The sequence below is a fragment of the Kwoniella bestiolae genome, chromosome 6, assembly GCF_000512585.2.
Source record: "Kwoniella bestiolae CBS 10118 chromosome 6, complete sequence".
NCBI classification, from domain to species: domain Eukaryota; kingdom Fungi; phylum Basidiomycota; class Tremellomycetes; order Tremellales; family Cryptococcaceae; genus Kwoniella; species Kwoniella bestiolae.
Window position 1 is genome coordinate 1,329,678 of NC_089246.1, and position 19,822 is coordinate 1,349,499.

Genomic DNA, 19,822 nt, shown 5'->3' on the forward strand with positions numbered 1-19,822 from the left:
GCACTGGTACGACTGATGCAGATCTGATGTTAAGTTGCAGGTGGCAATGGACGACACGAGCAGAGACAGATGGATATGGTTGTGTGATGAGAACAGACGAGAACAACAAAAGGGAGTGAGCAAAGTAACATGAACTTTTACTTTTTTAAGGTTGAGCGAAAACACGTGGAAATCATTATCTCGAATTGATTTCAACGCATTTTCGCGATTTTATCCCAAATGAACCGGTACTCATATTTCAGCCTAGAGATGATCCCACGAGTAGTTATATGCATGAATAGCCCATCTCAAAGACGCAAGCACGCCGCTCGAAGACAGTTTGTCGCCCGAGCTACTCCACCCTACGCAAGATGGCTCACGCTCCTCATCCCCTTGCGACTCTCCAGCAGATACTCAACACGCCGTCCTCGGAGGATGGTGTTTCAGCAGAAGTGGAGGCTGACCTCCGAGTAGCGGGGTGCATGTTGATCCAAGAGGCAGGGATAATGTTGGGGCTGTGAGTCCCCTCCGCTCAACAGTATGGATTACCAAGCAGCTAACATGGACGATCTAGACCCCAAAGTACGATGGCGACTGCTCAAGTGATTTTCCATCGGTTTTACTATGTCTCTTCGTTATATTCCTTTGGGGTGAATGTAAGTTATCAACCACTTATCCGCCAATCATAGTCGGTAACGAAGCAGTAGGGTACTGACATTATGCTCGACAATAGGACATATCCATCTCAGCTTTATTTCTATCCACGAAACTATGCGAAACTCCTGTCCGACTACGAGATCTCATCAACACCTACCTATTCTTATCGGCACGAGTCCAATATCTCCTTAATAAACCTTCAGATGCATCACTGATATCGAGCTCCACAAGTGGAGGAAGCTGGAGGATAGGTGATAGTCAGAGTGTGAAAGGGAAGGAGAAGGAACAGGATCCAATATGGAAAGAATTCAAATTCGAAGTTCCCTCTTTTCACGATGAGGTTTTCTGGGAGTGGAAAGATGTGATTACCGCGAATGAGATGCAAATCCTCAAGAGGCTAGGATTCAATATGCAGGTGAGCTAGTGGTAGCCCTCAATGTATTGATGGATAGCTAATCATGATCTTCCGGGCAGGTCGATCTGCCATACAGCCATATGATAAATTACCTGAAAATCTTGGATCTGGTATTTGAAGATGAGGTTGCTCAAATGTGTTGGTCAATATTGAATGATATGTAAGTACAGTAGTCTTTGAACACTCCATTCCCTCTCGCCTTCTGATCCTGTTCCTGTACGATAATGCTAATTTTGTTTCATATACGATTACAGGCTTCTCACACCGATGTACGCCCTCCACCCACCTCACACCCTCGCATGCGCCTCTATACTCCTCACCACCCGTCTCCTTCGCATACCTTTGCCAGAAGGATGGTACATCCTCTTTGACGCCACATACGACGATATCTGGTTGTGCTGCGGCCACGTCATGAGAGTATACAATGACTGGGGTATCGAGCCTCCTCGAGGAGCCTTAACATCTGGTCTTGGGATAGGCGGTCATGGGCAGAATCAGGAGCATGGGGTAGGGGCAAAAGAGAATAGATGGAGGAGAGCCTGGGTTTTGGCGCAGAGTAGGAAAGCTGTTAGGAGGTGGTTGGAGGAAAGGGAGAAGGGTCAGATATGATCATCATCGTATGTATTAGTAGTACATGTGTCAGTCAGTGTTCCACCATAGCGTCCATGCATATATTGTTGTATTCTGCATATCTGCATATGGATTCTATGCATTGATCTCATAGTCATCTGCGTGATGAGCAGAACGGCACCAGGATTGTTTGCCACCACTACTACGCGTTGATGCTGAATCTCGGCACCCTCCACCCCACCTGACTGTCCCTCCTTCGTTTCCTCTTCATCCCGTTGTGTATCCAGTTGTATCTCACAGTGCACCAATCTCATCCCCATATATACCCAACAACACTGTCACTCCATACCTGGACAGTCCATACATCTGCTCAACGTAAGCTCCTCTGAGTGACACTCAACGCCCCTCTGACATCCAACGAACCCTTCAGGCCCAATCACACGACACCCATCACACCCAACATGGTATTAGGAAGATTAGTACATTACGCTGTGGATGCTCTGGCAGTATCCACCATATTGGCAGGAGTGAAGAAGACTACCGGATATGCGTGAGTGCACCGATGAATTATACAATGTCCGCTAGCTAGGTCGAATGGCTGATGCTTTAACCTGTCCGCCATCCGATTTCTATTCTCTCTCCTTACCTTGCCTCGACCCCTTCTCTCTACTGCCTTGCTCTGCCTTGCTCTTGCCTCTAATCAACCAACTGTCCTTGCCCTTTCCTTGATTTCCTCTTCCTCGTTCCTCATCATTCTCACCTATCTCGTCTTCTCTGACTCACTCAACGACATCGATCATTTGCCTCACCGTCTACACACAGCCCCGCAACCGACCAGATCCCCGACTCATCCATCAAATCCATAACCGACACCTACCTCTCAGCGGGCGAGACAGTATTCGGTATCATCGCAGGTCAGAGCGTCACATCTCAATACTTCAAGAAGACATAGCTTATGGAGCAAAGGGACGACGTGATATGGTATTCGTGTTAATGGGGGAAGGGCGAGCTTTAGGTGTTAGATTAGAGATAAAGAGGGATGAGGATAAGTTGATATTATATCTTTCGATCAGTTTGGCTATCATGGTGAGAATGGGATTTATACATGTATCTTGCTTTGCCTGTCCTCAGAGTTCTCATCAAATATCCCTCACCTCGATGTTGCTATTCCCAAAGATCATTTATTGACCATGGTGGATCTCCCTGCGAGATACTGAACACAATATCATTATGTTGCATTATTGACAAAGCATGTACAAGTCAAAGTAATTAATCGACAGATCCACAAATCCGACAACTCCCCTTTACTTTCGAGACCAGCTCGATCAATAACCCCGTAACCTACTCAGTCTACTCCTCCACAACCGTATGACTAGTGACAAACACCTGAGTCGCCCCCTTAGCTTTCGGCTGACTAGTCTCAAACGGTGACCTAAACTTCGATACTACACTAGGTAAGTTCGGGAATTCAGACAATCTCGCCTTCCTCGTCCGGTCGGCAATCTCAGTAAATGGGGCGTCTTCCATCCCGCTGTGCGACGAGGTGGAAGGTTTGGCCGGGGTGAGGGACATTTCGATCTTCTCCCCTCCATGCGGGGTAGGATTGGGGTTGGGGTAACCACTGGTGATTGCGTCTGGGCCTACGTTGAGCCGTTCGCCCAGCTCGTAGAATTGTTTGATCGAGTATCCGTCGGTCTCCTTTGGGCCGGCACGTTTGTACGGCGCCATTGGGAGGAAGGTCTGGTCTTTCCCGTGCGGTGGGAGGGACTCTGAGGTCATGTTTCGGGGTAGGAGGACCTATCATATGATAAGAAATGATCAGTACAACCTCACGCATTTCTCATGGAGGTGTATACTGATATTTACTAAGGAGGAAAGGGCACTCACAACGATAGAAAGACACGTAGCAGCGAATAACGCTAATTGACCAACGAGGTATAACAAATCATGCCAGAATCCAGATTTATTGATTGTCTTCCCTTCTGTCAGACCGTCGACCGATAAAATCAACTGATACATACAAAAGACAGCGATTAGTTGAATATCATACCCTCCTATAGGCCAAGCGACACTCACAATAGCAACACTATAAGCTACTCTGCAAAACGTCCTGATCTCATTCATCTCGCGGAAGAAATGCAACCTCTCCAAGACCTCGTATCCTGCCCCTTGTCTTTTGACTGTACGGAGGAACGAGGGGAAGATAACGCAGAGTACGACCGATGCGAGGGCGAGGCTACATAATCGAGTCAAGTTAGTGCCCGACCGGAAGGAAAGAAGAAGAAAGGCTGTGATGACATGACTCACAATGTGCTCATCACCGAACCCACCACGAAGAGATAGGCTCTCATCATATCCAGATTCTCCGTCTCGATGTGCACCGCCCCTACCAATAATGCGAAGGACGATACGAAGAGGCAGATCCATAATTTGAAGAAACCGGATTTCAACCATGTGGATTTTGGGCCGCCGGGGGTTTTGATGGATTTGATGAGGTATCCCCAGTACAGGAACTATGCCAATTAGAGGTGGGTCAGTACAGTAAACACCATTTATGTGTGTGTATGTAGTGTGGTGAGATATATATTTAAAAGAAGGTCACGACGTGCAATAAGAGATACTACCCACCTCTTCCAGGTGGATAGCCTGTAAGAACCCCCATCCAGCAGTCATGAAATACAGTGAGATCCTGTATAGGTCCTGGTGAAGGTCGGTCCATAGTTGCCATGGAGCGACGATGGTCTGACGAGTTTGAGGTAGATAGATGTAGTACTGTACGGGACATTAGCTTAGTTGTGCATCAAACATACTGTATGGCACGGGATTAACGAGTCACAGTCAAGTCAGAGATCAAGCTCACCTCAGCATACGTGACATGTACGCAGATCCAAGTATACACCATCAGACATGCGAGGGAACCAAGTAAGATATGACACATTACTGCTCTGAACCATTCTTCCTTGGAGTATAGTAGACATCTGTGTTGGTAATTTGAAACTCTCGTCAGCTCAGATTCTATGATCGACAATTCAGTAGTACACTGTACAGAATGGTGAGTCGAAATAGAACTCAAACCCACCGGAATCGATCGTAATGCCATGTATGCCAGATCATAAATAGGAATCCGGTCATAGCTACAAGAGCAGAAAATGACATTGCAGCGGGGCTGGCCATCAGAAATCAGTATTTTCCAGCGGATGTATTGGTATAGGGACAAGCTTACGATATGGGCATCTTGGACGATAGTGATCTGACTTGATGAAGTCGATGAGAGACCACGCAAAGAGGGAGGAGATAGAGCACTGAAAAGGGAACAGAAAAGTTTACTTGATTTGGGTTGATTCGACAGGACTGGTTCTAATTGCGAGAAGCGTACAACGATGATTACAGTCCAGCAGAATCGAGAATCAATCCAAGTGCGATGACGGTGAAGGTGGTAGTCAATTCATCAAAGACGATTTGACCACTTCAATCTCAATACCACCCAAATCGGACAAAGGATCTCCGTACCCCATCTCTCATCTCATCCTTTCCTAAGAGGCTTGATGATGGAGCTGCTTTTCCGATAGATCCGTATCTTTAGTACACACACACACGTCTAGACTGCTGGTTAGTGGAAGGACGATTGAATCCTTTGTGGGCCCAGCCGAATACACATAGTAGATATACCCTTTGATTTATCTGTTAGTGGATTGCCTCACCTTGCTGTGCACGGAGATGAAGCTTGTACCGGAGCCTTCGAGTCCGAGATGATACACCTTCATGATGATGACTTGACAAACGCCTAGGTGTAGCAGAAGAATCAACCAGTTTCAGGTGTGTGTGTGTGTGTGTAGTAAAAGCTTGTGTGTGTGTGTGGATAAGATGACATTGAAACACAACTGGGTTGTTTGTTCTCTTATAATCGAATTAGCTCGTTCCTACAATCAAGCTCATTCTAGCTCTAGTTGATCCGAGCATTCCGGAGGTCATACAGACGCAGATTACTTATTGCAAAGTAGAATACACAATTGGATTCCGATGCACTGGACGTTGTTAGACTATGGCGTATCAGAGTGATCAGTTGACGACACCATACCTCGGAAGCAAAACAATGATTGATCGAGGAGGCCCACTTTTCACTGTCCTTCACCCATCAAACATTGTTAAAAGACGAGATCCCATGATAGTGTCATGAGCACCATTATCATCTCGAGATACAGCAGTCTGAGAGTCTCATGCATCGGTGGAATCCAACATTTCTACAAGTGAATTATCAATAACAGTACAACCATTCTTCCACATCACAACACATCGTCTTATAGGCCATTACAGATCAATCAACAGTACTTCCTCCTTCTCTTCCTTCTCGATCGTCTTACCCGGAGCGGGCAATTCCGACGGCGCATCGGGGAAAATCTGCCCAGGAGCAGAAGGGAAGGAATTTAAGCTGTAGACACCAGCGGGTAGCTGGTTTTGGGGTACGCCGTTGGACTGCTGTTGCGGTTGATACGCTTGCTGCTGTTGTTGTTGTTGTTGCTGTTGTTGTTGGTTTTGATACGCTTGCTGAGGTTGTTGAACTGGTGGGTATGGTTCGTAAGACTGTTGAACAGGCTGAGAAGGTTGGTATGTCGGCTGTTGCTGTTGTGTACTGTCCCATTGTTGATATTGAGTACCATTCCAATGAGCGGGGGATGATCCCAATTGGGAATGTACCGCTGCCGGCGATTTGTAAGATCCCTGACTACTTGGTGCGGGAGGTGCGGAAGCCTGTTGAGCAATCGAATGAACGCTGGTAGTGGGTGAGGAGGGTGGATGCGAAGCCATAGGTACAGGTGGAGCACTTTCCTGCTGCTGCGGTTGAGGCGTTGGGTGTTCGATAGCCACTGATACAGGCGCAGGAGCACCGTAAGTCATGGATGCTTGTCGCTGAGGGGCGGGAGGGGAAGATGCCACCTGATGAGAATGGAGGGAAGGATGCCTTGCTAGACTGGCCTGTGTTTGAGGGTAGTACTGCTGATGCAAAGGTTGGACAGGTGATGGCGAGGTTGTTTCTTGCCTATAGGGATGTTGCTGAGTTTGGATTTGAGGATAATTAGGTTGGACAGGCATTTGAGGGTACAAGGATGGTGCAGCTTGGGTTTGAGGTGGTTGATAAGCTGGTTGAGAGGGAGGAGCGTATTGAGCATAACCGTTCGGAGCAGCATAACCTTGGGGAGCATAAGGATAGGCTTGTTGGGAAGGTGCATAAGCATACATCGATTGATGTTGCTGATAACGCCTTTGCTGCTCTTCTTGCATCTTGCGTGCCGAGTATGCCTGCTGACCATCTAAAATATTACCGTACAGTGATATAGCTTCGGATAGTTTGCTTTGCATTTCCGCGAGCATCTCTGCGATGCACCGGTTCAGATCAGCATTCGTGATCAACAGATTGAGCAGGCCTAGGTAGGAACCATGAACTCACGTTGCTTGGTGCTCTTCTCTTCCGCGTTCCTATGTAGCTTCTCTCCTAGCCCATAAGCCTGTTCCGCCAGAATATGGGCGTGAGGGAATCTTCTCAAATCTCTCTCGCCATACGCAGCCATTTGATCCATAGTGTTTGAGAATGTTAATATCGTCTCCGTCTCTCTAGGAGCAAGATCGAATGTCGGTAAGGGCTGAAACATCATAGTCAGCTCAGCATCTTCCGTCCTCAATCGCATCAAGGACAATGAGAGCTCACTTTGTATTCCGGTTCATCGTAGCCAGAAGGGGCACTAGGTCTAGCTCTCTCCATGTCCCTCAAACTCGCTTCTATGGCCAATCTCAAATCTTCATCATCCTCTTCCGCAGTTGCATTTTTCCTAGCTATGGGTGGTTCAGAACCTATGAAATTACTTCCACCAGGTTGCGATTCCGCCAAAGAAAGCTCAATAGCCCTTTGAAGATCCGCATCGAGGTCTGCTCGACTTCGAGGTGTTCGTCCAGGTACCGCTGGTGCGGGTCTGTTACAAAGCATATCGATCAGTTTGGGATACACGTGGACAGAAAGAGGATGAGCTTGAACCTACCCATCGGAAGTTTTGCCCTTTCCAGATTTGACCCAACAGCTCTCGCATACTCTGACTTCTTCCGTTATTCCGAATTTAGGTAATGCCATTGTCTTGCTCGAACATGCTTGATCGAATACCAGACCACAATTTCTACAATGGTGTTTACGATTCGTAAATGTGAAAGCGGTACGACATCGCATACAGACATCACTGTCTACCCATGCAGGTGCAGTTGATGTGGTAAGAAGGTGGGATGGGACGGGTGCGGGAGGGGGAGGGAATTGGATGCCTTCAAAAGGTCAATATAGGTCAGCTCGTATGTGGCGACAGCAATGTCTTCGCGAAAGACAGCTGGTCACAAGCGCAATCTATGCACTCACCTGAGTTCTTCAATTCATTATACACATCAACAAAGAAGCTTAGTTCCTTTTTCGATTGGAACGCTAGAGCCCATTGTTGAAATAGCTTCAATAGCATCTGCTTGACTTCGGGACTAGTAGTCTAAGGTTATCCATCTGTCAGTTGCTTTCATTTGAATGGAAGGAGTTCATAAAAACGGATGTCTGTTTCCCATCTGCATTTCTACTCACCTGAGATTTGATCAAGCCCGACAACTCATCTACAAACTCCTTACTAGCCACCTCGGCCAAGAAGTGATCCCCTCCATTCTTGATGCAGGTATCGGTGAGCTATGTCCAACGTATAAGCTTCCTTGTCTCGCTATTCCGAAGACGAAGCAGCTTACCCCCAAAGCGTACATCTGTACTCTACCGTTCTTCCCTGCTATCCTCCTTTTCAAGCTCTGCATAGCCATCTTAGGCTGTACAGCCTTGGACCTAATCATATCTGCTATTTCCAATGCTGTTGCTATATCCTCTGATTGGGGGTATGGGAGATGTAGGGGAGAACATGCTTTCTCTATTTCACATAGGAGGTCAGAGCGGCGAATGATAGTAATGGACAGAAGAAGATGAAGACGTACCTGCTAATTCCTCGAATTGAGGGTTGGTAGCTGAACCCCAAAGCCACGACATCTTGGCGAAGCTGACTGGAAATGAAGGTTGTTGTTATCCTGGTTGAGTTGCTGATTTTCTATGACCTGTTGTTACTGCTGAAAGAGGATGAGTAGGTTGACTGAAGACGGGACGATGATATATGTGAGTTGACCAATTTGGGGGGGTTTGATACTCCTTGAGGGAAAAGGTTTGCAGAAGACCTTGGATGAGCGCTGCTTGGATGACTGTTGACTATTGTTGAGCGATCCAATAGACCTGAATATCGACGATGCATTGATGAAAGAGAGAGAGTGATGATGGCGGTGATACGGTGGATTACCAACGGTTAATCGTATCCATGGACCGGTGGATGTGGGTGACGCTATCGTCTATAACACAGAGTGCCACATTCATATTTTACCGTGATCACTGTGCGGGGTTATCTGGTACTGTCGATTTAGTTCCGTTGAGTGTTCCATGTTGGTCTCTTCTATTCACGCTCACTCAGCAACCTCAGCATAACAAGGTGTAACATCCAACCTCACCTTCACTTTACTCCTCTATCCTCACCTTATCGAACCCATCCATCTCCTACTTCTTAATCGGAGTAGACAGATACAGGGAACGGCTCAAATCGATCACACATCATAGACTGAAAAACAGTATCCTTTCTCGATCATCAAAACACGTCGAATCACGCCGACAAAGATTGATATTCGATCCCATCCCTTCTATTCCGCCCATCCTTCTATCAGCTACTCATAGATCCTTCTCGGCAACTTCATCTCAGATATCCAACACATTCCTCAGCCCTCTCACCTAGACTCGAAAATACCCATCAAGTCGCGTTTAGCGAAGAGAACAATACCCCCCACTTCTTATCGAGAAAGTGGATATATTTAGGAAGTTATCGCCACCCTAATTTAAGTGATTGTACCATTGTTATTTCGGATACTTCAGGACGTGTAAAAGTACTACAACAAGCATAGAATCTGATTTAGTGAAAAAGCTGTAATATCAGGATTAGTGTAGAACAACATAGAGAGTTTGAAGGTTCATCGGAAAGAAGAGAAAAGGAGGGTAATCAGCCAAGATGACAGTCACATTCCCATACTCATCGGCTCCGGCCAAGCAGATTAGGGAGATCCAGTTCGGTGTGATGAGTCCAGAGGAAATTGTGAGTGGTCTTTACCTTCATCTTATTGGTGTCATGGTGGAATGGGGAACTGTTGAGAGAAGGGGGGAAATCGGGGGTTTTGTACACTTGTGGATGGGTTGTTGTCCTCATATTGTATGCATCCGCTTACACCCTCGGTTTTGCCATTCGCGCTTCTCAGAAAGCATTCTCTGTGGCGAAGATCGAATATACAGAAGTGATGGATGAGGCCACGAACAGGCAGAAAGTCGGTGGACTGATGGATCCTAAAATGGGCAGTAAGTCGTCTTTCTGACCCAAAGACGATTGTTACGCTTGTTCACAAAAGAACAGCTATCGACCGTAATTTCAAGTGTCAAACTTGTCTGGAAGGAATGGCGGAATGTCCTGGTCATTTCGGTCATATCGAGTTGGCAAGACCTGTCTTTCATGCCGGTTTCATCATCAAGGTGAAAAAGATCTTGGAATGTGTCTGTTACAGTTGTGGTAAACTCAAGGTCGACATGGTAAGCTCACCGTTCTTCCCTTCGAAAAAGACGTGGAATGAGCAGATGTTGATTGGATGAGAATGGAATAGCGAGATCCAATGGTCGCAAATGTCGTTCGAAGAGTGAAGGCGCAACATCGTCTACGAGCTGTATGGGTTCTTGCCAAGGATAAGAAAGTCTGTGAGACTGATTCTTTGGAGGAGAACCCCGATGGAGATGCTACGGCGGAGGATCAGTTCATGGCTGAACAAGGGAAACCGAAGGGTCATGGTGGATGTGGACACGAACAACCGTTGTGGCGAAAGAAGGGTCTGAAGCTTACCGGTATATGGAAACCCACTGATAAGGGAGAGGTCAGTATATTTGCACCCACTATATCCTTTTACGATGCTAATGTTCTCGATACAGGACACTGCCGAACCTGAAGAACGCAACGTACCTCCCTCGGAAGTCTACAACATCCTCAAAAAGATACCTGCTGAAGATCTGCATATCATGGGTCTGAACGCCGAGTACGCCCGACCAGATTGGATGATCCTCACTGTCCTACCTGTACCACCAGCAGCGGTCCGACCATCCATTGCCATCGACGGAGGAGCCCTACGAAGTGAAGATGATTTGACGTATAAACTCCAATCAATCATCAAATTCAACGGTATCGTCAGACGGATGGAGGCTGAGGGTGTACCTCCCAGTGTGGTGAACGAGCAATTCGACCTACTTCAATATCACGTCGCGACGTATATGGACAATGAGATTGCTGGTTTACCTAGAGATCAGCATAAAGCTGGAAGAGCCATTAAAGCTATTCGAGCGAGGTTGAAGGGTAAAGAAGGTCGAATGAGAGGAAATTTGATGGGTAAACGAGTGGATTTCTCGGCTCGTACGGTCATCACTGGTGATCCGAATTTACAGTTGGATCAGGTTGGTGTGCCCAGGAGTATAGCTATGACTCTGACTTATCCTGAAAGAGGTGAGATTGATCGATCGCCGCAGGTTACGCGAAGTGCGCAAGCTGACAAGTTGATCAGTAACGCCATATAACATCGTTTATCTACAAACTTTGGTCAACAATGGTCCTGCTACATATCCTGGTGCTAGGTACTACGTCAAAGATACCGGAGAACGTGTGGATTTGAAGTACAGGAAATCTGGCGAACCTATTAGTTTGCAGTTTGGATGGATTGTAGAGAGGCATCTTAAGGATGGAGAGTAAGCTGGTCTCTTCCTATTGAATGAGATATAGCTTACGCTATGTTTAGCTTCGTACTGTTCAATCGACAGCCGAGTTTGCACAAAATGTCCATGATGTCGCATAGGGTCAAGCTTATGAACTATTCTAGTGAGTTTAAGATCTTCATTCCGGTAGACTCAAGCTGACAAAGTGTCCTCCTAGCCTTCCGTCTGAATCTTTCAGTGTATGTATCAACAGCATCACTCGCGTATTAGGCTGACATTGTTCTTTAGTACATCTCCCTATAACGCCGATTTCGATGGTGACGAAATGAACTTGCAGTAAGTATCACATAGCCAATATCAGCTGAACTTCGCTAATCTCGATCATAGCGTGCCTCAATCCGAAGAGACACGAGCGGAGCTCAGTCAGATAGCATGGGTCCCCAGACAGGTACATATCTAAGCACCGAGCTGAATGTTACTCATGCTTGGGCTTACGTTGTTACTCTCTCTGCAGATTGTTTCGCCGCAAGCGAACAAACCCGTCATGGGTATCGTGCAAGACACGCTCTGTGGTATCCGAAAGTTTACCTTGCGAGATAACCTTTTGGATTGGCTGCAAGTACAGCATATTCTCCTTTGGCTAGTCGGATGGGATGGCACGATACCGCCGCCTGCTATTCTTAAACCCAAACCTATGTGGACCGGTAAACAACTTCTCTCGATGACGATTCCAAAAGGGATCAACATTACCAAGAAGAATAACGAGAAGCCATCGCCTATCGATGTGACCGATGAGAACGTGTTGATAGATAATGGTGAATTGATCTATGGTACCATCGTCAAGAACATGGCTGGTGCTGCCAACGATGGTTTGGTACACGTCATCTTCCGAGAATTGGGTCATGTCGCCGCTCGAGATTGGTTCTCAGCCTGCCAACAGATGATCAACTTCTGGCTGTTACATTACAGTTTCTCGGTCGGTATTGGTGATACCATTGTTGACAAAGCTACCATGGCTGGAATTACGAACCGAATGATCGAAGCCAAAGAAGCGGTCCAACGGTTGATCTCTGAGGCAGAAGCGAACAAGATGAAACCTAAACCCGGTATGACGATTCGAGAAACCCTAGAAGCGTCCATCGCGAATGAGTTGAACAAAGCGAGAGACTGGACCGGTAAAACAACGCAGGATAACTTGAAGGGCGACAACAACGTCAAACAGATGGTAGTGTCAGGATCAAAAGGTTCTTTCATCAACATCTCCCAAATGTCCGGTGTCGTTGGCCAACAGTTCGTGGAAGGAAAACGTATAACATTCGGTTTCAAGCATCGATCGTTACCCCATTTCTCTAGAGATGACTACGGTCCGGAATCCAGAGGTTTCGTAGAGAACTCGTATCTTCGAGGTTTGACTCCTCAAGAATTCTGGTTCCACGCTATGGGTGGTAGAGAAGGTTTGATCGATACTGCGGTGAAAACTGCTGAGACTGGTTATATCCAACGACGATTGGTGAAAGCTATGGAGGATCTGAAAGTTGGCTACGATGGTACGGTCAGAAACTCTGTTGGTGATGTCGTGCAGTTCTTGTATGGTGAGGATGGTATGGATGGTTCTGCTATGGAGAAGCAGGTGAGTAACTCACCTCCAGTTTGTTCAGGAGGATATTAGCTGATAACCCCCGCAGAGTCTTGATATCATTCGTCTATCCAACAAAGCCTTCGAGCGAAGATATAAGATTGACGTGCTGAGTGCGGATGGCGGATTCAAGAAGGGTGTTCTTCAAGCAGGTATCGATCAGAGTTCGGTGGAACTGCAGAATCTCCTTGATGAGGAGTTCCGTCAATTCGTTGAAGATCGACGTCTACTCCGAGACCATATCTACGTGGACGGTACTCCTGGTCATCCTCTTCCCGTCAACATCCAACGTGTCATTCAGAACTCTCAACAAATCTTCCATATTGATCCTAGAGTACCTAGTGATCTGGATCCAGCATATTTGATCGAGCAGAGAAACGCACTCGCCGACAGATTAGTAGTGGTGCGAGGAGATGACAAGCTGAGTAGAGATGCTCAGCATAACGCTACTCTCGTCTTCAACATGCTTCTCCGATCTCATCTTGCCACTCGAAGAGTTATCGAAGATTACCATCTCAACACCGAAGCATTCGATTGGGTGATTGGAGAAATCGAACAGATCTTCAACAAAGCTATTGTGAACGCTTCGGAAATGGTTGGAACTCTCGCTGCTCAGTCTATCGGTGAACCCGCTACTCAAATGACCTTGAACACTTTCCATTATGCGGGTGTAGCTTCCAAATCAGTTACTGGTGGTGTACCTCGATTGAAGGAAATCATCAATGTCGCCGTGAACATCAGAACTCCCGCTCTCAACGTCTACCTGGATCCCGAGTACAGTAGAACGGAGGAAGATGCTCATCAGATCATGCGAAAACTCACATACACCCGACTTCGGGATATCACCGCCTCGGTCGAAATCTTCTATGATCCTAAACTCGATTCAACAGATATCGAAGAGGATCAAGACTTCGTGGATGCGTTCTTTGCCATTCCAGATGAGGATATTCGGCTCGAACTTCACTCACCGTGGTTACTTCGTCTGGAACTTGATCGAGCTAAGGTGTTAGAAGGTGGTTATGAGATGTCTCAAATCGTCAATGCTATAGCTGAGCAAGTTGGAAAGGACGTATTTGTCATCCACTCTGAAGACAATGCCCCTAAGTTGATCATTCGATTGAGAGTTGTCGCTGAGAAAGAGGATGAAGAGTTATTAGGTGATGAAGATATGTTCTTGAAACGAATCGAGGGAACTTTGTTAGATCAAGTTGTGTTGGGTGGTATCAAGGGTATCCAGAGAGTGTTCATCTCAGAAGGGAAACAGGTCGTTCTGTCCCAACAGGGTGAATATGATCAAGCGAAGGAATGGTTCCTCGAAACCGATGGTATCAACTTGAAGGAAGTAATGGCGGTCGATGGCGTTGATGGACCCAGGACATACTCGAACAACTGTTACGAAGTATACACCACTCTCGGTATTGAAGGAGCCCGAAACGCCTTGTACAAGGAATTGAACGGTGTCATAGAGATGGGTGGTTCTTATGTTAACTACCGACACTTGGCTTTACTTTGTGATCTTATGTGTTCCAAGGGATCTCTCATGTCAATCACTCGACACGGTATCAACCGAACCGATGCTGGAGCGTTATCAAGATCTTCGTTCGAAGAGACTGTCGAAATTCTGCTCGAAGCTGCCGCCGTCGGTGACGTAGATGACTGTCGAGGTGTAGCTGAGAATGTGTTATTGGGTCAGATGGCACCTATGGGAACCGGGGCTTTCGATGTTTCGTTGGACATGAACATGTTGAAGGATGTCATTGTGGATCATCGACTACCCGTTCAAAACATGTTGGCTGCCTCTGGTGGATTAGCGGGAGGAATGACCCCCGGTGGAGCTATGACGCCGTACGACAACTTCTCACCCATGTGGGACGGAGCGAAGGGATCGGTTGGCTCAGCTGCCTTCTCGCCTATGCAAACTTCCAATAACGAGGAAGGGGGCAATTTCCCTTATATGGGATACGGAACCTCACCAATGCATGGTGGGATGTCACCTGCAGCAGCTGGATATTCACCTTCTTCCCCTGCTGGGTACTCCCCAACATCCCCATTCGCAGTCACCAGTCCTGCGTACTCCCCCACCTCACCTTTCGCAGGTGCCGGCGCAGCATCACCTTGGGTTCCCAGAGGAGCAGGTGGATATGCAGGTGCCACCTCACCAGCCTATTCGCCTTCCTCTCCTCAATACTCTCCTTCCTCTCCTCAATTCTCCCCCGCTTCGCCTTCGTTCTCACCTTCCTCGCCTACCTATTCCCCCGCCTCGCCAGCTTACGCAAGTACTGGTGCGGGTATGAACAGAGCATCCCCTTACTCTCCAGCTTCGCCTGCTTATTCCCCGACCTCTCCTATGGGCGGTATGGGCGTGACCTCGCCACAGTACTCGCCTACTAGTCCTAGATATTCGCCTGCATCTCCTGCATTCTCACCTACCTCGCCGACTTATAGTCCGACCAGTCCGGCAGCTTTCCAGGCTACCAGTCCGAGGTATTCGTAAGTCCCCGTTTCTACTTACCCTGCAGTAAATACGGTAGCTGATATATGTGATATGCTATGATAGTCCCACAAGTCCACAATTCAGTCCTACCTCTCCTACCTATTCTCCTGCAAGTCCTGCATACTCGCCAGCAAGCCCAGCTTATTCGCCTGCCAGTCCTGCTTACAGGTGAGTCATAATGATATTACTTTCTGCGCGATGGGACTCATGCTAATCGTTGGTGAACAGTCCCGCTTCACCCGCTTATTCACCTGCTTCGCCTGCATACGGCGGTGTGAACGGTACGAATCAGGCTAATGGACAGAGACCAAATGGGGCCGCAACGAATGGACAGGTCAGACCTGGGTGGGGTAATAGTGGAAGCTATGGGGCTAGTCCCAGTTGGAAGAGTTGATTGGGAAGAGGACAATTGAGTGGTGGTTGGTTATAGTGGAAGACGCTTTGATTTGTTCGTGGTGAAAGGTATCGGACCGTGTTGTTCATACATTTTGGATATATGACTAGTTTGGTTGAGTGACTTGACCTTTTGAGCGAGAAAGAGAAGGAGAGATGGAGATGGAGATGGTGACAACTAAACGATAAAAGACTTTGTAATTTGTATTATCCTTTCGCGAGAGAGAGACAGAAATCGCACTAATCTCTTCATTCATATTTAACCTTTTACCCCAAAATCAAAATCATCAAAATAATATAAAAATGCATGTTTCGTGGTTTCATACAATGCATATATGTGTGTGATAACCAAGCTATGACAGAGGTGCAAAATGCAAGATGATACATTTTGTTCATACTTGATTTGGAATACAACAGGGATGTATTTGCACGACAATATTATCGTAAGTTGTGGTCTACTAGAGATGGTCATGACTACGGTTTACTTAGGTTTGAAAAACGCTTTTATTCCTTCCACTTTCTTCTTTCTCTTCTTCACTGTACTTCCTTCCCCGCCGTTGGATCTATTCGATGAACTTTTCGCTGGTCTCTTGCCATGATCACCATCTTGAAGGGATAACGCAAAGTGCCAATCTTCGTGTTCCTGTTTCAGCGCTCTCAACAACATCGCTCTTTCCTCTTCTTGTAGGTCTTCAGGAGTTGAGATCGTCTCATGACATTTCGGACACGTCCATCTCCCCACGTCATCGGGAGGCAGGACTTGATTGACCCTAGACGGTCCAGCTTCTGCGATCTCATCCTCATTCACAGCTTCCGCACCCAATAGCACGTCATCATCATCTCCAATCTCAATTGGCAATGATGTAGAACTGAGAGCCGCCAAGGAAGGCGATTCTTCCCTCTTGATAGCTGACGATTCTCCTCTCTTAGTCAAAAACGCATCTAACCCCATCTTCTTCTTCCCAGTATGTAAGGTAGGTAATCTAGGTTTCTTAGGTGATGGGCCTGCTGAGCTGGAAGAGGGGGTGAGAGTAGGCGATAATGGTCTTTTAGCGAGGTTGGAGATGGTTGGAATGGTTGAGGAAGAAGATGAGTTGTCTGCTGATAGAGGGGGACGAAGGATCTGGGTATCTTGCATTGGGGTGCTTGAGCTGGAAGCTTTAGGTTGAGCAAAGAAATTCTCTATTCCCTGTTGACCACCTTCCAATCTCTCTAAGCCAGTAAAGGATAAGGCGATCTGCGTAACGAACAAGAGTCAGCTGCTATTTGTTCAGGAGAGGCAGGCAAAGCACTAACTCACATTGTTCAGCTTCATAGTTCCATTCTTCATTGGCAGAGTAGCTTCTTCCCATAATTTCCTGGCGTACTTCAGTATATACTCGGTGGATAGATGACGAGTGAATGGGAACGGAGTCTGTCTCGATCTCGACGGGTCGATACCTGATCGTCGACATCAGCTTCACTCAACTGTTTAGATTGGGTGTTATAATGCAGACTCGCCTTGTCTCGTACTCAATACCAAAGTCTTTGGCCACAATCCAGGTGCTACCTCCCTAGCTTCCCTCAATCGTACATTCAATTCCCCAGATAACACTGATAACCAATGATGACCTTGTTCTGGTGTTCTCACATTCGGTCGAACATTCTTCGAAGCTAACATCGATTTCGTAGCTACTCTTCCTTTCACTTCGGTATGGTCAATACCCTGCAGAAACGATATTAGCCTGATCACAGACATGTTGGACGAGAGCAGCTGTACTGACCCTGAGTATATTGTATACCCATATACTCTCTTCTCCAAAGCGTGATTGCATCTCTTCTAGCGGAACGAGCCTGTCATTCAATGATGTTTTAGCTTCCCAATCATTGATGGACGCTGGTAGAGCTGTACTCACAACATATCGCCAACAGTCTTCGCCCCATACTCTGTAGCCATAGCATTACCCAATTTCCCACCGAGTGTCCGGATCTACCCGGTCCATTAGCACCGATACACATATGGAGGAGGGCGGCATCTTCAACTTACATCGGTAAAATCCCTATCTCTCAGAAAAGCAGCTGTAGCATTGGCTCTGAGAACAGTCTGATTGTTGGGTTTCTTCCAAGCCGAGCAGAGCTGTGATATAGTGAAAGTCAGCTATCCGAACTACGGCAATGAGTCGCAAAGCTGAACAAACCTTTGCCATAGCCTTATTATGTGCGATGCCCTATCCAGAGTATTCACTATATCAGCCAACCATTCAATCGTACACTACAAATGCAGAGCATCCGCTAAGAAGCGCAAACCCACGGCAGAACACGTATAATGCAACTGCCTAAACACCTCATCCCTCGTATCTCTCATAATTTCCGCCCCAATACACAAAGCCCAATCTTCCCAAGTATCATTGCTCCTATTCCTCCGTATCAAAGTATCTTCATCATGCCCATCATCACTCCTCTGTTCGGCTTCTTCCTCTGCCTGAGCTTGAGACGAAGTTTGGTCTTCCGATTCACCATTTATAGGGAACACGTTCCCCGCCTTTGACCAGTTGATAGGTGGTGGTGGAGGTAGGGGAGAATCGATCCCTTCAGGTGCGTCATCTGGGATGGTAGATAGGTATGGATGGAGGGTGAGGAGCTTTTCTAATACCATTGGAGTGAGGTCAAGGAAGGCTTCGTCGATAGATGCTTTTTCTGTGATGTCCGTACTATATCAGCTTTGATCGGAACGATCTCGTCATTCCTCTCTCTCTAAAACCCTTCTCTCAAAGTACGGTAGGAATAGAGAGACTTACCAATTTCACCCTTCGGTACCATCTCCTTGAAGATAGCCAAGATCTTCAGACTCTCCCTTCTGTAAGGATCCAAACTAACCTATTAGACGTACATGGATCCTAAATCAGCTATCCCACGATCCAGAGAGATGTAACGTAGCTAGCTGACTTACCTTATGTGTCTGAGGGTCCACCTCACCCCAATATCCAGCTTCGCTCTCCCCGTTCCGATAGGTCGCTACGTGCTGGACCACTAGCTCGGGACACATCTTCCTGGCCTCGTCTAATGTTGTGAACCTAGTCGAGGTATGAGCTTGAGCTACTTTCTGCGGAACAGTGAGTGATTCCAGATAGACTAGCTCACCGCTTGATACCGTATTTCCTCGCTGGGTAGTTGACAGCTATTATACTCTGCCATTGTGCACATATGAGGGGTATGTCGTCTGGTAAGCCGAGTCGGACTTGTTCGAACTCTAGTTGTTATGCGTGATCAGTATATCACGGTGACTATGAGAAAAATTTAAGGAGAGGCAGGGCTTTTGGAAATGGATCGATGAGCTAAAGTATGACGGCTGATGGCTTAAAGATCAACTCACGTGCATAGGCTGCATCGATATCACAATGAGCTATCGTCCGTAGAGGATTGCTAATCGATTGAGAGACATGAATGTGAGCTATGCGAAGTCTGGTATCCATCAATCTTGATTGAACCAGATACCCAACTCACAACACGGTCATAGACTGAGGACTGAGCAGATGCCTATAAGTGACCGGTCCATTATCGTTCCTCGCATCCGACCGCCTCGAAGGTCCAGATAAGAATGACATGGTTTTTACTGGGCCATCGTCAATGTCGTGGAAGAGAGGTGAACTCAATGATGTCAAGTAATCGTTTTCTATTGATGATCTTGTGAGAGAGGAGGAAGAGAATACAGCAATTTGTAAACATCAACATTCGATACAAAGTGGAGGCGATCGAAGCAGTCGACGCGTTGCTACAGAGTGGCATCGTGATGTAATGTTCTCTAGGATGCTGGTCAAGGTATTCCACACGATATGCTAATACCGATAATATGATTATGTTCATGAT

General features: G+C 46.9%; 6 protein-coding genes across 6 annotated transcripts; 3 read left to right on the plus strand and 3 right to left on the minus strand.

Annotated features, from left to right (window-relative positions):
* Positions 1-350: 350 nt before the first annotated feature.
* I302_107693 (uncharacterized protein) lies at positions 351-1,660 on the plus strand (the record flags this gene model as incomplete). The annotated part of the gene is made up of 5 exons (XM_019193178.1): positions 351-496; positions 554-635; positions 713-1,051; positions 1,111-1,211; positions 1,306-1,660. 5 exons carry the CDS (start codon positions 351-353, stop codon positions 1,658-1,660), a joined length of 1,023 nt encoding a protein of 340 aa, XP_019044655.1.
* A 422-nt stretch (positions 1,661-2,082) lies between these two features.
* On the plus strand, positions 2,083-2,573 carry I302_107694 (uncharacterized protein; the record flags this gene model as incomplete). The annotated part of the gene is made up of 2 exons (XM_019193177.1): positions 2,083-2,171; positions 2,444-2,573. 2 exons carry the CDS (start codon positions 2,083-2,085, stop codon positions 2,571-2,573), a joined length of 219 nt encoding a protein of 72 aa, XP_019044654.1.
* Positions 2,574-2,971: 398 nt separating this feature from the next.
* On the minus strand, positions 2,972-4,777 carry I302_107695 (uncharacterized protein; the record flags this gene model as incomplete). The annotated part of the gene is made up of 7 exons (XM_019193176.1): positions 2,972-3,418; positions 3,509-3,631; positions 3,698-3,857; positions 3,929-4,134; positions 4,250-4,393; positions 4,482-4,599; positions 4,701-4,777. The coding sequence occupies 7 exons, from the start codon at positions 4,775-4,777 to the stop codon at positions 2,972-2,974; spliced, it is 1,275 nt and encodes a 424-aa protein (XP_019044653.1).
* A 1,152-nt stretch (positions 4,778-5,929) lies between these two features.
* On the minus strand, positions 5,930-8,669 carry I302_107696 (uncharacterized protein; the record flags this gene model as incomplete). Its single annotated transcript, XM_019193175.1, has 8 exons — positions 5,930-6,993; positions 7,068-7,260; positions 7,326-7,587; positions 7,654-7,924; positions 8,016-8,136; positions 8,226-8,324; positions 8,381-8,553; positions 8,618-8,669. The coding sequence occupies 8 exons, from the start codon at positions 8,667-8,669 to the stop codon at positions 5,930-5,932; spliced, it is 2,235 nt and encodes a 744-aa protein (XP_019044652.1).
* Positions 8,670-9,723: 1,054 nt separating this feature from the next.
* Positions 9,724-15,977, plus strand: I302_107697 (uncharacterized protein; the record flags this gene model as incomplete). Its single annotated transcript, XM_019193174.1, has 14 exons — positions 9,724-9,807; positions 9,968-10,064; positions 10,120-10,292; positions 10,364-10,627; positions 10,683-11,247; positions 11,306-11,486; positions 11,537-11,616; positions 11,671-11,692; positions 11,742-11,789; positions 11,841-11,901; positions 11,968-13,083; positions 13,139-15,579; positions 15,647-15,751; positions 15,812-15,977. The coding sequence occupies 14 exons, from the start codon at positions 9,724-9,726 to the stop codon at positions 15,975-15,977; spliced, it is 5,403 nt and encodes a 1,800-aa protein (XP_019044651.1).
* Positions 15,978-16,457: 480 nt separating this feature from the next.
* I302_107698 (uncharacterized protein) lies at positions 16,458-19,560 on the minus strand (the record flags this gene model as incomplete). Its single annotated transcript, XM_065870516.1, has 13 exons — positions 16,458-17,213; positions 17,277-17,416; positions 17,477-17,681; positions 17,740-17,809; positions 17,872-17,945; positions 18,003-18,092; positions 18,154-18,183; positions 18,267-18,652; positions 18,754-18,832; positions 18,906-19,029; positions 19,097-19,205; positions 19,329-19,378; positions 19,460-19,560. The coding sequence occupies 13 exons, from the start codon at positions 19,558-19,560 to the stop codon at positions 16,458-16,460; spliced, it is 2,214 nt and encodes a 737-aa protein (XP_065726588.1).
* Positions 19,561-19,822: the final 262 nt, after the last annotated feature.